Source organism: Marmota marmota, unplaced genomic scaffold (assembly GCF_001458135.2).
Source record: "Marmota marmota marmota unplaced genomic scaffold, marMar, whole genome shotgun sequence".
Lineage (NCBI taxonomy): Eukaryota > Metazoa > Chordata > Mammalia > Rodentia > Sciuridae > Marmota > Marmota marmota.
In genome coordinates, this window is record NW_025999962.1 from 8,012,450 (window position 1) to 8,027,400 (window position 14,951).

General features: G+C 51.2%; 2 protein-coding genes and 3 non-coding genes across 5 annotated transcripts; 4 read left to right on the forward strand and 1 right to left on the reverse strand.

The window, feature by feature from the left end:
• Positions 1-957: 957 nt before the first annotated feature.
• LOC125616827 lies at positions 958-6,728 on the reverse strand. The gene is made up of 3 exons (XM_048803128.1): positions 6,598-6,728; positions 4,164-4,335; positions 958-1,699 (listed from the first exon to the last, which is right to left on the reverse strand). The coding sequence occupies exons 2-3, from the start codon at positions 4,181-4,183 to the stop codon at positions 973-975; spliced, it is 747 nt and encodes a 248-aa protein (XP_048659085.1). The 5' UTR covers positions 4,184-4,335; positions 6,598-6,728; the 3' UTR covers positions 958-972.
• A 192-nt stretch (positions 6,729-6,920) lies between these two features.
• On the forward strand, positions 6,921-13,302 carry Rpl3 (ribosomal protein L3). The gene is made up of 10 exons (XM_015501898.2): positions 6,921-7,074; positions 8,201-8,393; positions 8,861-9,029; positions 9,632-9,767; positions 10,806-10,992; positions 11,252-11,412; positions 12,010-12,111; positions 12,508-12,603; positions 12,952-13,071; positions 13,209-13,302. The coding sequence occupies exons 1-10, from the start codon at positions 7,072-7,074 to the stop codon at positions 13,251-13,253; spliced, it is 1,212 nt and encodes a 403-aa protein (XP_015357384.1). The 5' UTR covers positions 6,921-7,071; the 3' UTR covers positions 13,254-13,302.
• On the forward strand, positions 7,559-7,622 carry LOC125616830. Its single transcript, XR_007347604.1, has one exon. It is a non-coding gene; the product is annotated as a small nucleolar RNA SNORD43 (small nucleolar RNA).
• LOC125616833 lies at positions 9,577-9,631 on the forward strand. Its single transcript, XR_007347607.1, has one exon. It is a non-coding gene; the product is annotated as a small nucleolar RNA U82P (small nucleolar RNA).
• LOC125616831 lies at positions 11,054-11,146 on the forward strand. Its single transcript, XR_007347605.1, has one exon. It is a non-coding gene; the product is annotated as a small nucleolar RNA U83B (small nucleolar RNA).
• Positions 13,303-14,951: the final 1,649 nt, after the last annotated feature.

Below are 14,951 nucleotides of genomic sequence, written 5' to 3' on the forward strand. Positions count from 1 at the left end.
TCTCACCTGTTAAATAACCCTTGCCTCCCTACTGATTTGGGAAGTCGCCTCTTTGGGTACCAAGCTCCCATCTTGGCCTACATCAGGCTCTGCATTCTATTCCATTTTTCTGTTATTTCTGCCACTGCCATACTGTTTCACTACTGGGACTTTGTAACATATCTTAAAATCTGGTAGACAATCCACATCTTGGCTCTGGGTTTTCAAAATTGCCCTACTTTTTCAAGGGCCTTGATTTTTCATACCATATTAGTGTCTGTTTGAATCCCCCCATCCCTGCTAGAAAAAAAAATCCCTCAGGATTTTGGTTGGAACTATAATGACTTTATAGACCAATATAGAAGCAATTGACATTTTGGGGGACAGGTACCAGAGATTGAATTCAGGGCTCTCGACCACTGAGCCACCTCCCCAGCCCTATTTTGTATCTTATTTAGAGACAGGGTCTCACTGAATTGCTTAGTGCCTCACTTTTCCTGAGGCTGGCTTTGAACTTCTGATCCTCCTGCCTCAGCCTCCCCAGCCGCTGGGATTACAGGTGTGCACCATGGCGCCCAGCATAACTGACATTTCAAAGACATTAAACCAGTCCATTCATGAATTGGTCGTGTCCTTCCATTTATGGCAGGACATAAAACAGTTGGCCAGAGAGGCTTCGTGTACTCTTTTGGGGTGCCTAAAGAGGGACCGGCACTCCACAGTTTACAAATTCTCTCCATCCCCTCCCCTTGGAGCCCTATGACCTGTATTTTACAGAAAAGGGAACTGAGGCTGAGAAGGGGAAGGAACCCCCCACCAAGGACACAGTGGTGACAAGTTGAGACCCAGGCCCCAGCCCAGACCCTAGTGTGCACACCAGGCACCCCCTCCTTGCCCCTGAACCCGGCATGCACCTCAGTGGACGGATGGCTCAATTGCTCGCGACAAAGCCAGGCAGGAAAGGCGGCCGGGGCTGGCCCACATCAGATCACTTTATTTTAAGATCTGCACGAAGACGGACGCGGCGTAGATATAGAGAAGGACTACGAGGACGCAGGAGGCCTTGACCTGCTGGGCCAGGGCCTGCCTGGATGACCACCTGGCGGCCCTGCGGCTAGGCCTGCTGCTCTGGAACCTGGTGCTGAGGGGTATGTTGGTCGCCCCAAAGCCACAGCCTCCTTCTCCCTGCCTGGTGTTTGTGTCCCCATTCACAACGCACAGGCTGATGGAGGCTGACGGCAGCTTGCTCAGCGCGGCTGGGTCAGGCCCAGGGAAGCGCTGGCTGAAAGGGACCGTGGTGGCAGGGAGGCTGGTGGTGACGGCATCCAGATCTTTGGAGCCTGCCCAGCACAGCCTGGATGGCCCCAGGAGTTTCAGGCCACCACCCCTGACGGCCCGGGCCACCCACACCGCGGCAGCCCACAGCCTGTCCTGGCAGCGGGCCAGCAGGGCCATGACCACGGGCTGCAGCACCACCCGCAGCAGCAGCTCCAAGGCCTTGTTGCTCTCGTGCTGGGAGTCGACCAGGCTGTAGAAGGCCCACTGCGCCATGGAGAACAGGGTCAGGCTGGCCTCCCACTGCAGGTGCCGCAGGAGGTGCAGGGTGCCTTGGCAGGTTCTGCGGATCAGCGTGGAGAGCAGCCGGAGACTCCAGATCCTGGCGATGGTCAGGCGTCGCCACAGGATCTGCTGCACGGGCAGCAGCCTCTCCATGCACAGCCTGTGGACCAGGATGAAGGTGAGCACCCCTGCCACCGGCAGGCTGCTGCACCACAGGAGGCAGAGGCCCAGGATGGAGACAGAGACGCAGTGCGAGGCCAGGCTGGTCATCTGTGCCTGCAGCGCCAGGAGGGGCACATAGAAGTTCGCCAGGCCCAAGCTGGAGGAGCAGGAGCTGCCAGATTCTCCTGCCTGCCCCGCCCCCTAGGGCCTCTCCCCCACAGCTGGTGGCGGAGGAGCAGGGTGAGGGGCTTTCATAACCTGGAGGCTCTGGGTCCAGGCTCCTGCCCCTGCGGAATGGGGCTGCACTCATACCACAAGCCCATATTAACTGACCTTGGCATCAAGCGCCCTGCCTGTCAATTGGGCTGAGTGGTTTTGCAACAATCAATGACAGCACAAAAGATGCGGGTGGGAGCTCCTGTCAAGAGGGGCATTGTTGCTTCACGGGCGAGGCAGGCTGCCATAGGGAACGTTGGGGTGTCCGTGTCCATTCCTCTCCTGACAAACGTGACTCAGTCTTGTCTGTGCGAGGCGATGACCTGCCTCACTCAGCTCCTCTGTGGCCCTCCTGGTCTCTCCATTCCCGTCCTCCATGGGTCCATGCAGTAGTAGTGAACCTTCTACTGCAGCTGAAGCACACACCTCTGGTTTTACCTGGCAGCAGAGAACCTCCGTCCTACAGGTACTAGAGCCAAATCTTGGACCTTTCCCACTGCTTGCAAGAAGCTCCTTTTTGAAAAACAGTACTGATGGAGGATCACAGCAAACAGTTGATCCATTTCTTTCCAGACTTTGGATTTCGCTTTTGAATTAAGTTAGCAATCAGCAATCACGCAACCCAAGTGCCTTGTTAGGGATTGAGGGGTTGCCGTGAGCTCTTTGGTCTGGGCTGAGTGTGCACAGCCTCTCTGCATCACTGGGAGGTATTCCAGGGACCATCAGCTGAATTCCACTCTGGCTCCTTTAGGAGGAAACCCCCTGCCCAGGAGAAATATCTAAACCCTTGGAGCCGGGCGCAGTGGTGCACACTTGTAATCCATCCCAGTGACTCAGGAGGCTGAGGCAGGAGGATTGTGGGTTCAAAGACAGCTCCAGCAAAAGCAAGGCACTAAGCAACTCAGTGAGACTCTGTCTCTAAATAAAATGCAAAATAGGGCTGGGGATGTGGCTCAGTGGTTGAGTGCCCCTGAGTTCAATCCCCAGTAACAAACAAAAAAACACTAATGCCTTATTTCAGGCACAGTGGACTCCTTTGGCTCTTTGTTCGTTTTCATCATGAGGATGCTGTGAATTATGTTAGTAACGTTCATTTTTTTGTTTGGCTACATGGAGGTTCAGAACTGAATGGCATAAACACAGAGATCTCTTGATTTTGAAAATATATATTTTGAACGTGATCCTACATCTCGATGAATCTCTCTTTCTCTCTCTGTCTCTGATTGAATCCAGCAGCACTCTGCCATTAAGCTACACCTTGGGCCCCTTTTGAGACAGAGTTTCCCTAAGTTAATAAGCCCTCAGACTTTCAATCCTTATGCCTCAGCCTCCTGAGTCGCTGGGATCATAGGCATGGCCACCACGCTGTATAACTTTTTTCTTTTCTTTCTTTGGCAGTAGTGAGGATGGAACCCAGGGTCTGCGCATGCTAGGCAAGTGTGCCACCCCTGAGCTACACCCCCAAAACCTTGATGGGTTGCATACATCTTGGTAAGTAGCCTTAAACCTGTTCTTTTTTATTTTATTTTTTTAAAGTTCTAGGTGAACAAATACCTTTATTTTATTTATTTAGTTTTATGTGGTGCTGAAGATCGAACCCAGTGCATCACACATGCTAGGCAAGCACTCTGCCACTAAGCTACAGCCCCAGCCCCCTTTTTTATTTTGAGACAGGATCTCACAAAGTTGCCCAGACTAACCTCCAACTTGTGATCCTCCTGCCTCAGCTTCTCAAGTAGCTTGGATTACAGGTGTGCGCCACCACACCTGGCTCTTCTTAAACCTGAACATTCCACTCTTTAGCTCTGCAGTCAGAGCAGCGCATGGCAAAGAGCAGCCTTCAGTAAGAATTTCTTCTTGAGTCATTGAGTGGCTTAGGACCCCAAAAGTTTTTTTGTGTCTTGTTACTTTTTGAGACAGGGTCTTGATATATTGTCTAGGTTGGTCTTGAACTTCTGGGCTCAAGTGATTCTTCAGCCTCAGCCTCCCTAGAAGCTGGGACCATAGGCATGTGCCACCACACTAATGATGGGGGTGTTCTTGGTTCTCAAGTCAGATATAGTGAAAACCCAAAACTAGAATCAGATAGACTTGGGCTCCATCCTTCATTAATTGTGTGACTTTTGTCAAGTTATCAATATCTTGGCCTTAAGCTTAATTTTCTCTGTAAAAAGGGAATAATATGTCAACACAAAAACAAAACCAAAAAACTTCTTAAATAATTTGGCAGCAAAAACTAAACTAACCTGAAATTATTAGGCAGCATTGTTGCGGAACTTGAGGAAACATCTGGTTCTTGGGAAGATCTGGAGGGCAGGACCCGAGGTCATGGGACAAATGTGCGGCTATTTATATTTCTCCTGCTCTGTGTGACTGTCGTCCCTCCCATCTGCAGTTTTGCTTTCCAAGGTTTGTAATCTGAAGTTTGAAAATATTAAATGGAAAATTGCAGAAATAAACAATTAATAAGATTTCATTGTTGTTGTTTTGGTGCTGGGGATTGAATTCAGAGCGTTGTGTATGTTAAAGCACATGCTTTACCAATAAGGTATATTGCCAGCACTAAAAATTCATAAGTTTATTTTTATTTAATTTTTTTTCTTTAGATTTTATTGAATCATAAATGTACAACAGCTTCTTAACTCTACACATGCACTTAAATTTTCTAAAGGAAAACGTTATGTCTTATTACATCATGATCCTGGCTAATACCTTTTAAAAACTTTAAATAAATTCTCTCTCTCCTCTCTCACTCTCTCTTTAAAAAAAAAAAAAAAAAGAATTTCCTTAACATTGTTATTTCGATAACCTGAAGCTGTTCGGTTACCTTTGGGCTCTCATCCTCTTCTGTTTATACAATGAAGCTCAAGGTAAATAGGATGAAGCTCAATATCGGCTCCTCCCACCATAACCCTCACTTCCTCCAGGACCATAATTTCCTCTACCACGTGGTCGCCCCATGTTCCTGCCACCCAAGTTCCACTCTTCATTAGACTATATTTAGAAGGTTGCTGGTTATAATTTCCAAAATCATTATAACTTCCACTTCCATAATTTCCTCCTCCGTAGTTGTCATAACCACCTCCATAGCCCCCACCCCGGTTTCCATATTCAGATCCTCTACCACCAGAGCCTCCTCTTCCTCCTCCATAACCAGGGCTACCTCCCAAATCACCACTTCCAGGTCCTCCTCCAGATCCATTATAGCTATCCCCAAATCCACGTCCGCTTCCATATCCATCAGATCTTCCTCTTCCCATTGCTCGTAGTAGTTTCTTAAACTTTCTTCTGTGGTTTTAAAACTTAAGCCACCAATAAAGAGTTTACAGAACTGTACCTTTTCTCTCTCCATCAGTCGCTTCAGGCAAGTGAGATAAGAAAGATCTGAAGATAAGAAAGATCTGAAGAGCACCTCCACACCAGGGACCGGCTGCTGCTACTGCCACTAGAGCCACTGCTGCTGCTTTTCTAGAACCTTCCTCCGACTAACTCCAATTTACTTTTAAAATGGACTTGGTTCTTTCTTTTCTTCTCTCTCCCAGCTCCTCCCTAATCTCTACCCTCCCTAATCTCAGGGAAATGGGATTCAAAAATTCATAAGTTTTAAGTGGTCTTTACTATAGTGTATATACAGTACACACACACACACACTTTTTTTCCCCCTGCTATTTACCCAAATAACAAGACTGGGGATTGAACCACCCATGGGGGCTCTATCACTGAACTAAAATCCAAAAGCTTTTTATTTTTTGAGACAGGATCTCAATAAGCTGCCCAGGCTGGCCTCAAGCTTGTGGTCCTCCTGCACCAGCCTCTGAGGGCACTACAGGTGCTCCCCACCTCCGGAAGCAATAGTTGTTCTATCATATTACTTGCTATGGTTGATAATCTCACAATGCTCAATTGATGTTAAACTTTACCAAAGGGATGTGTGTTTGCGTGTGTGTATCATGTGTAAATGCTGTACACAGCATTCAATGCTATCTGCAGCCTCAGACAAGGGAGAGGAATGTCTTGGAATATATCTCCCTCAGATAAAAAGCAACTATAGGGAGTCACATTTCCTTGTAGAAATGCTAATGTGTCTCAGTCAAGAGTGCAGAGAGGATAGATAACACAGTACACAGTATGTGCATCATATTAACTTTCTTTCTTTCTTTTTCCCCTGGGTACTGGGGATTGAACCCAGGGGCACTGGGCTGGCTTTGAACTCGCGATCCTCCTGCCTCGGCCTCCCTCAGCCTCTGCAGTCTAGGATTATAGACATGCCTGGTTTCATGTTTCCTCATGATCCCAAAAGTGCTGGATTTCAAAACCACTGACTCCAACGATTTCCAGTAATAGATTGAGGACCTATCAAATGCTGCCTCTCAGGGACGCTGTGAGGGTTAAATGAGAGAATGGTTTTCACACCACAGTGGGTGCCACGGCCGTGCCCAGGATCACGATGCCCGGGTGGGAAGGAGGAGGTCGGGGCACGAGCGAGGCCTGGCGTGGCAGTCTTGGGCGGCAGCCTCGGGGGTAAGGCGGAACCCGAGGAAACCTCAGGTTCCTGGGAAGATCTGGAGGGCAGGACCCGAGGTCGTGGCGCGGGCTCAGGACGCGGAACCCTGCAGCTGGATACCGGAACGACCCAGGCAGGGCTTGAGGGAGCTCGCGAAAGCCGTGCAACTAGCTCACCCCATCGAGCTGCTTCTTCAACTCCGAAACAAAATGGCAACAACGCCCAAGTGGTTAGGCTTAAAACTGGCTACCACATGTGAAAGAAGCCTACAGCGGGGTTATTCAACCCCAGACGACTGCAGCCATTTTTCTCTCATCAAGTTTGGCTGCTGCAGAACACCGTAGACCTGTCGGAGTCCGCGCAGTCACCCAGCGTTTCAGTATCTTTTTAATAAGTCTGAACTCTTCCGCTCGCCGTAGGGCCTCTAAGTAGATTTTCTTTCTTTTTTTTTTTTTTCTGAAACATACGTCCTCTCAGAATTTACGCTAGGAGTGGGAAAGCGTGCGTGGAAATGGCGCCCCGTACGCCCCTCCGACCCGACGTCCGCCGCGGGCGCGCGCTCGCACGCCGGAAGGGGCGGAGTCAAGAGGCTCTTTATATGTCGTGTACCAAGGCCCAATCGGCCTCTACCGGCGGGATTTGGCGGCGCGATGGTGAGTTCCTTAATGGCGTCTTTCCTCTTGGCTTCAAAGTCGGCGTGGTGGAATCCGCCGCGCATCGTTGCCATCTTGGCTTGGCTGGTCCCGGGAGCTCGTTCTGGGAGCGCAGGGGATACAGTAGGGACTGCAGTGAGGCCTATTTTTCTGGAAACTCGCGAGGCCTGTGGGGAAGGGAGTTATGGAGGAATACCCTGGGATTGCGAGTCGGCCACCGATCGGCCTTGGGGCGGAAGCTCTCCTGGACGCCCACTTGAAGCCGTAGATGGTTTCTGGGCTCCGACCTCACCAGATTTTAGCGATAGTTGTTATTAATCCTCAAGAGCAATTTGCCGGGCCAGGAGGGTCTTGAGTGGGACGCCCGGTGTTCTGGTAAACTGGGGCCGGCGCATGCGCGAGGGGAGACTATTGGCAAGAGTTTTAAAGGGTCCCTTTGGAAATTCCTTGGTGCAACTTGAAGGCCTCTAGACTCGCCAGAAACCTCACATGATGAACTTATTGACGGGCGGACAGAATCTGTGTGCTGATTGTCATGTTCTGATTTGGCTCTGTGAGTCCTGTTGGCCTACTATGTACCAGGCTGGCTCTGTCCCAGGGGCCGGAGAGTACTATGGTACCATTATTAGTGCCCAGCTATTGTCCCATGAGTCGCTTCACTGGTGAGAATCTTGGTGACAAATTATCTGTTAACACGGTTTTTAATATTCTAGTTCTCTTAGAGCTAGATGGATGACTTTGTTTCTTGTAAAAATAGTTCCCAGTCAACATTCAGAAGGAGGCAGTGTGATGTGGTTGATCCTGGCCTTGCTGGGTGTCTAGTTAAGAGTCAACATTGTGGGATGAGTGTGCTGGGGCACACTAGTAATCCCAGCCACTCTGGAGGCTGACACAGGAGGAGCAAAAGTTCTAGGGCAGCCTCTGTGTCTTAGTGAGACCCTGAGCAACTTCCACCCTTTCTTGGGATAAAAAATGAAAATGCTGGGGATGTGGCTCACGGTTGGGTTCAATCCCTGGTACCAAAAAAAAAAAAAACTCATGGTTGAGTATAGGTCAGCAGCTGGGAAGCAGTGAAATGCGAGCTGCCTCTTGTTTGGGTGCATATATTTTTTTTTTTTTTCCCCAGTCTCACAGGAAGTTCTCCGCTCCCAGACATGGATCCTTAGGCTTCTTGCCTCGGAAGCGTAGCAGCAGGCATCGAGGGAAGGTGAAGAGCTTCCCGAAGGATGACCCTTCAAAGCCTGTCCACCTCACAGCCTTTCTGGGCTACAAGGCTGGCATGACTCACATCGTGCGGGAAGTTGATAGGCCAGGATCCAGTACGTATATGCTACTGTGTTGTCTAAGTTGGGGGATGGGAGTGTTAAATTTTAGGACTGATGTTTAAGTGTACTTATGGAGGCATGGAACGTGCTGAGTAAATTTGTGAAGAGCTACAGCATAGAGTGTGTGCTAACTTGGTGACCTTTCACTATCAAGGCTGGAATATACACTGCCTTTATTTACACTTGGTTGGCCCACAGCACTAGCTTTTAGCACTTAGTTTATATTGTCTACCCTGAGTAAATTTAGATCTGTTATTACACCCCATTGTACTTGGGACTCTTGTCCAGGCCACAAATTTGTCTGTTCCTGGAGATTGCTTAGGTTTCTAGAGAGAACTGAAGCTGTATTAGAGTCCTGATGTTGGGTTAAGTTAAATGTAAACACTTGAAGGAGAAGGTTGTGTGGCCACCTTGTGTGGGCATTCGTGTCAGCTCACTCCTGTCCTATTTTCTGCCTTCAGAGGTGAACAAGAAGGAGGTTGTGGAGGCTGTGACCATAGTGGAGACACCGCCCATGGTGGTTGTAGGCATTGTGGGCTACGTGGAAACCCCTCGAGGCCTCCGAACCTTCAAGACCATCTTTGCTGAGCATATCAGTGATGAGTGCAAAAGGCGTTTCTATAAGAACTGGTAAGAGCCAGAACATGGAGTTCCAGCATTGGGCTGCAGAGCAGGGAGACACCCTGTACAGAGCCTGAATTCTAGTGGTGGGAAGCTGTTGTCTCCTTTTTAAGTTGGCCTCTTGAATAGAACCAAACCTGGAGGTCAACTTTAGCAGCACTGGTTCTTGATCTAAGAACTGGCATCTTAACTCTGGTCAGCCTAGTGCAATTGGTTGACTGTGTTCCTTTGACTGTTTGTAACTCCCCAAAACAGGAAAGATAAGGCAGTGGTAGTGTTGGGCTTCTAGCCCTGGCTTAGCACCCTGGTTTCTTAATAGTAACTGAGAATAGTACCTGTTAAGGTAGAGAAAGGGAGCTTTCTGGTACCCTGGAGCAAGAATAGTGCTTTGGCTATCTGTGACTTATATTAACCTTGTTGGACCTCCGCTTAGCTCCGCTCGGCTCTGCCCGATGAGCTTCATCCAGGCTCCGCTTGCCGGTGGAAAAGGCTCCTTAGAAGCCGGCAATGAGCCCCATCCCCTGGTGGTGCCAGTGTGCCTTCCGCTCACCCCTCAAGGGTGATGAAGGTCTGCGCCCGGCCCCTTCCCCAACTCTGCTCTGCTCCTGAAGGCATAAATCTAAGAAGAAGGCCTTTACCAAATACTGCAAGAAGTGGCAGGATGACATGGGCAAGAAGCAACTGGAGAAGGACTTCAATAGCATGAAGAAATATTGCCAGGTCATCCGCATTATCGCCCACACCCAGGTAAGCATGTGCTGTGTCATCTTGTTGGTGATGTACCTGATCAAGTAAGACTTTATTTTTCATGATGGGGATTGAACCCTGGGCCTCTTGCATGGTGGGCAAGCATGTAAGGGTTTGAGCCTTCCAAAAAAGTGCTGCTTAGATGTCAGCTCATAAGGGTTTTGTGCCTAACCAGGATTGGTTGGGTTTAAGACTCAGATTCCTTATGAGGCCCCTTCAAGGACATATGGTATCCTCAGGAGGGTCCCCATATGCGTAGGTCTCTCTCTTTCCAGCAGAGGGCGCTGTGTCCTCACTGTGGGTGAGGAAACCATACCTCATTTGGGAAAATCCCTTTCAAATTTGTTGACCCAACTGGTTAAGTTAGTTGTGAAATGCTGCATTGATGTGAACTGAGTGGGCCCTTTGTTGGCTTGGTAAAATAGGCACCTCGTGTCTGGTGCGGTCCTAGCTTCAGGGCCTCTATAGCCCTGTGAGGTTAGAGATCACTAGATGGGTGATTGCATGGACGGTAGAGGTTTTTTTTTTTGTACTGGGATTGAACCAGAAGACTACCACATAGCCACATCCCCAGCTCTCTTGGAGACAGTGTCTTGGCTAAGTTCCCCAGGCTGACCTTGAACATGGGATCTCTTGCCTTAAGGAGTAGCTAGGATTATAGGAACGTGAGGCCAAGCTTAGCTGGGGTACAGGATGAGCACCTTTGCCAGCAACCCTCAGCTTGTGCTTCGGTGCATTTTTTTCTAACCCTTAAAACACCTTGTGTAGGTTTTTTGTGTTTTTGGCACTAGGGATGGAACCCAGGGCCTTGTGCACTAGCCAGCTACTCCTATACTGAGCCACACCCCTGCTGTCTGCTCTTTACCAGGCCTTCCTGTCCAAATCAACTTTGTTAGTAGAGCAAGGGTAGATGAACTGGCTAAAAAGACAGTAATGGGGACAGGGGTGTCTCAGCCTCCATTGATGTACTACCAGAGGGACTCCAGGCCTGAGCTGAGCTGAGCTGAGCTGAGCTGAGCTGTGCCTGCTCTTTCCTAGATGCGGCTGCTTCCTCTGCGCCAGAAGAAAGCCCACCTGATGGAGATCCAGGTGAATGGAGGCACCGTGGCTGAGAAACTGGACTGGGCCCGGGAGAGGCTAGAGCAGCAGGTCCCTGTGAACCAGGTGTTTGGGCAGGATGAGATGATTGACGTCATAGGAGTGACCAAGGGCAAAGGCTACAAAGGTAAGCTGTGCAGAGGCTCACATTGTTGTGCTGAGCCTGGGGGGAGGTGGCGTCAGGCCCAGCTGTTCTGTGATGAAGCCTGGAATGTGCGCTGGGCACAGCGCCCGAGTCAGACTGAGGAACCATTCCCTGTTGCCTTCCTTCTGAGAACAGCCCTGTGGTCAGCCTGGCTGGGGTTCTGCACTTGGGCACTCCCAGCAGGAAAGGGCCAGTGGTGTGAGTGCCAGACCTCTGGTGCAGCAGTGCTTGTTCTCCCCAGGGGTCACCAGTCGCTGGCACACCAAGAAGCTTCCCCGCAAGACCCACCGAGGGCTGCGTAAGGTCGCCTGTATTGGAGCCTGGCATCCTGCCCGTGTGGCCTTCTCTGTGGCTCGGGCTGGCCAGAAAGGCTACCATCACCGCACCGAGATCAACAAGAAGGTGAGAAACCCTGAGGGGTTGTAATCCATGTCACTGGTTGGGTGGCAGCCTGTGTTGTGTGTCAGTGGGCCTCAGATCTTCACTGGTCTTGGATGGTTCTGGTTCTTGGGGGTCAGGATAATTGCAGGATGCCATCAGGTGGTTCCAGGAAGGACGACTCTTGGTGTGATGCAGTGGCCCTCTGTTTATAGGCCTGCCTTGGGCACCTGGGCATTTTCTTTAGTAGTGTCCTTTTGTTTGGGATAGGGTCTGAGTCGGCGGTGCTTGGTGCTTGACTACTGAGCTATGTACATCCCAGTCTTCTGAGACAGGTTCTCACCAAGTTGCTGAGACTCCTTTGGACTTGAGATCCTCCTGCCTGAGCTTCATAGATGAATACGAATACAGTACCTTTATTTTATTATTTTCATGTGGTGCTGAGGATGAGGTCCAATGTTTCACATGTGCTGGGCAAGTGCTCTAACCTTGCCCCTAGTGATTTTTTTTTTTTGCAGGGGGGGGGCACTCTGTCCTATTTGGGGGATTCCCCCTTGACACCCCACCCTGAGGCACTCAGACCTATCTTCCCAGGTGCTGATCCTCACGCATCTCTTTCAGATCTATAAGATTGGCCAGGGCTACCTCATCAAGGATGGCAAACTAATCAAGAATAATGCTTCCACTGATTACGACCTGTCTGACAAGAGCATCAACCCTCTGGTGAGTGCTGGACTGACTCCACCTGCAAAGATTCCCTGGTACCCTGTGGAGCTGCCCGGGCCTTGGCTGTGGGGTGAGGGGCCTGCTCTCTGGGGTGCTGGGTGCAGTCAATCATTGGCCCCTGCACAGCACCCTGTTGTGTGCCTTGCAAGTCATGTGTCTTAGGCCCTCTAGATGGGGCTGGCTAAAAAGGTAGGGGTTCATGCCCAGCTGTTCCGTGATCAGGCCTAGAATGTGTAACACTCCCTGTTGTCTTCCTTCTGAGAAAGCCCTGCAGTCAGATGGCCAGGGACAACCTGACCCCAAAGGTCTGCCATATCTGCAGAGCTCACAGGTCTGCAGGGCAGCTGCCTCCATGCTTACTCTGCTGACCCTGTGGCCTTGCTTTTTCCCCAGGGTGGTTTTGTCCACTATGGTGAAGTGACCAATGACTTCGTCATGCTGAAAGGCTGTGTGGTGGGGACCAAGAAGCGGGTGCTCACTCTCCGCAAGGTAAGAGTGGGTGACCTCCCGCATCCTTTCAGGATCTCACCCCTGTGGAGAATCACAGGCTCAGCCTTTGGTGCTGAGCCAGGGTGGGAGGGTTGAGGAAGGGGAGGGCGTTGGTTTCCCTTTGACACCAGCTTTGAAGTCAGGAGGAGGAAATTCCTAGTCTGGCTAGTTGGGCTCCTGTGTTCATGGGTCATCCTGCTCTCAGGGTCCTCTTGCTCCTCTGCCTGATGGGACAGGTTCAGAGCTTGGGCCACTAGATGGTGCTGTGTGGGTTCTTGGCCTCAGTGGGCCATGAGCTGAGATGCTGGGGAGCCTCTGTAAGTCACAGCCCCTTCCCCCTTGCCACAGTCCTTGCTGGTACAGACCAAACGGCGCGCTCTGGAGAAGATTGACCTTAAGTTCATCGACACCACCTCCAAGTTTGGCCATGGCCGCTTCCAGACCATGGAGGAGAAGAAAGCATTCATGGTGAGCCCTTTTGCCAGCTACCTCGCTCTGGGGTTAGGGGCTCTGGTGGCCCATCCTGGGTGCTCCCCTCCTCGGTCCCCTAGGGAGTGCTTACTCCTGCCGCCGCCTGCTTCATCTCTGGCCTTCCTTCTCCACAGGGACCACTTAAGAAAGACCGCATTGCCAAGGAGGAAGGTGCTTGATGTCTGGATCCTGAGCAGCTGGCTGTGGCCAATAAAGCCTTCTTAGTGACATTTGCCTCTGTTTTTTTCTTGGGAGTATTGAGGCCTCAGAGACAAAGGCCTGTGTGCACAGTGGCCAGAGGGGTCTCTGCCGCGCTCTCTGGGGCTTTGGTTGGCTCTGACCTTCTGCCCACCTGGCCCCATCTCTGGAGCAGACAAGAGGGAAGCTAAGGCCACACCTGGGAAAGCCAGCCTGTGTGTGTGTGTGTGGGGGAGTGCTTTGTATCAATGTTTGTCACCAGGGTGAGGCAGCTGAGCCTTAACTATAGAAGTCTGTTCTGTTTGCACAGCTTGGGTGATGCCAGGGCTTTGGAGAGAGAAGGAGCACTTGATGTTCTGGTGCCTGAGGCAAAACGAGGTCCATCCAGTGCACAGTGATCCTGCTAATCCACGTAGGGCGCCTTCCAGTTGTGACTTGCTCAGGTTCCTTGTCCAAGACGTGGCAGTGGGAGAGGCCATGTCTCAGGAGTGGTGCCTCATGGCTTCTAGAGTAACTAGAAGGGTTCTATACAGGCGTGATGTGGCCTAGAGGTGCAGCTGCACCCAGGTCCTTAAAAGTGACCATTCTGGGCTGAGGTCTTTCCCTTTGGGACAGACCCTGATGTTACAGCTGGGTTTTGGGTTGAGTGCCACCTCTATCCCTTGTAGGAACTTGCCCCCCAGATTATGAGCCATTTCTGTTAACAGGAGGGATTCCTACCTTTCTCAGCACAGCTCAGCCCCACTTACTTGGGTCCTGGTAGCTCTCAAATGAGGTGGCCTTCAGGCTAAACCCCCCATTACATGATTTAAGTGCTGAGACCTGTGAACTGCAGGCAGCCTAGTGGGTGACCTATGAGTGGGGAGGAGGTTGCAGGCTGTAGGTGTCGCTACCTGAGGTTCTGTTATCCTGGGAGCCCAGGAGCGGGTGAGGATCCTAGCTGTTACTGCACTTAAGTCTTTGGCCGCCAGGGGGAGCCCCTCAGTTGTGCTGCAGGTATGGGGGGTTAGGGTCTCATCCCACAGTCCAGGGACTTGACTGCACAGCAAAGGGTGTTGGGCTCCATGCCCTAGGTCAGCAGTACCTTGGGTTGTAGAGTTTGGCAAGAAACTGTCCAAGGCCAGGGCTTTTCCCTGGGGCCTCTGGGTCTTCCTGGTTCAGCCAGGCCTGCTGAGGCTGTGGCAGGACCTCCTCCCAGTGTGGCCACCCTTGGCTTCTGGAACCTCCTTTCCTGCTTGGTGGGCTTTGCTGGTCTGAGGCACAGTGGCTGTGCCTTGTCCCCTGCCCAGGGCTAGGTGTCCAGTTGTAGTTATGTCTGGATGGGGATGTGGAGTCCCGAGAACAAAGACCCCTAGGGGTGGTTTCCAGACTGAGGGCACATGCAGGCCATCAGTGGAGGCTGCCACCCCACAGGTCCACCTGTCCAAGTTACTGGGTGCCTTTGGCAGCCTTGGTGAGCAGGTCAGGGCCACATCCCTTCCCTGACCCCCCCCACCCCCCGTTGGGGTGACTGGTCACATTCCACAGCAGTTCCAAGCGTAGGTCTCCTCAAGTCCCAGCTTCTGGAAGGCAGGCATTCTGCCAGAATGGTTCCTCTGAAGGGACCCCAAGTTCCGCTGTCCAGCTGGGGCTGTGAAGGCCAAGTGCAGAGCACTGGCTCCGCCTGGTGGGGCACAGGG

What these genes read in the sequence shown, in the direction of transcription:
- LOC125616827 (XM_048803128.1), bottom strand. Translation starts at nt 4,183, where the DNA reads ATGCTGCCTAATAATTTCAG. An exon ending in ATGCTGCCTAATAATTTCAG is followed by an intron (nt 1,700 to 4,163) that starts GTTAGTTTAGTT and finishes CCTGGTCCACAG; the next exon opens with GCTGTGCATGGAGAGGCTGC.
- Rpl3 (XM_015501898.2), top strand. An exon ending in ACAAGAGCATCAACCCTCTG is followed by an intron (nt 12,112 to 12,507) that starts GTGAGTGCTGGA and finishes CTTTTTCCCCAG; the next exon opens with GGTGGTTTTGTCCACTATGG. An exon ending in AGGAGAAGAAAGCATTCATG is followed by an intron (nt 13,072 to 13,208) that starts GTGAGCCCTTTT and finishes CCTTCTCCACAG; the next exon opens with GGACCACTTAAGAAAGACCG.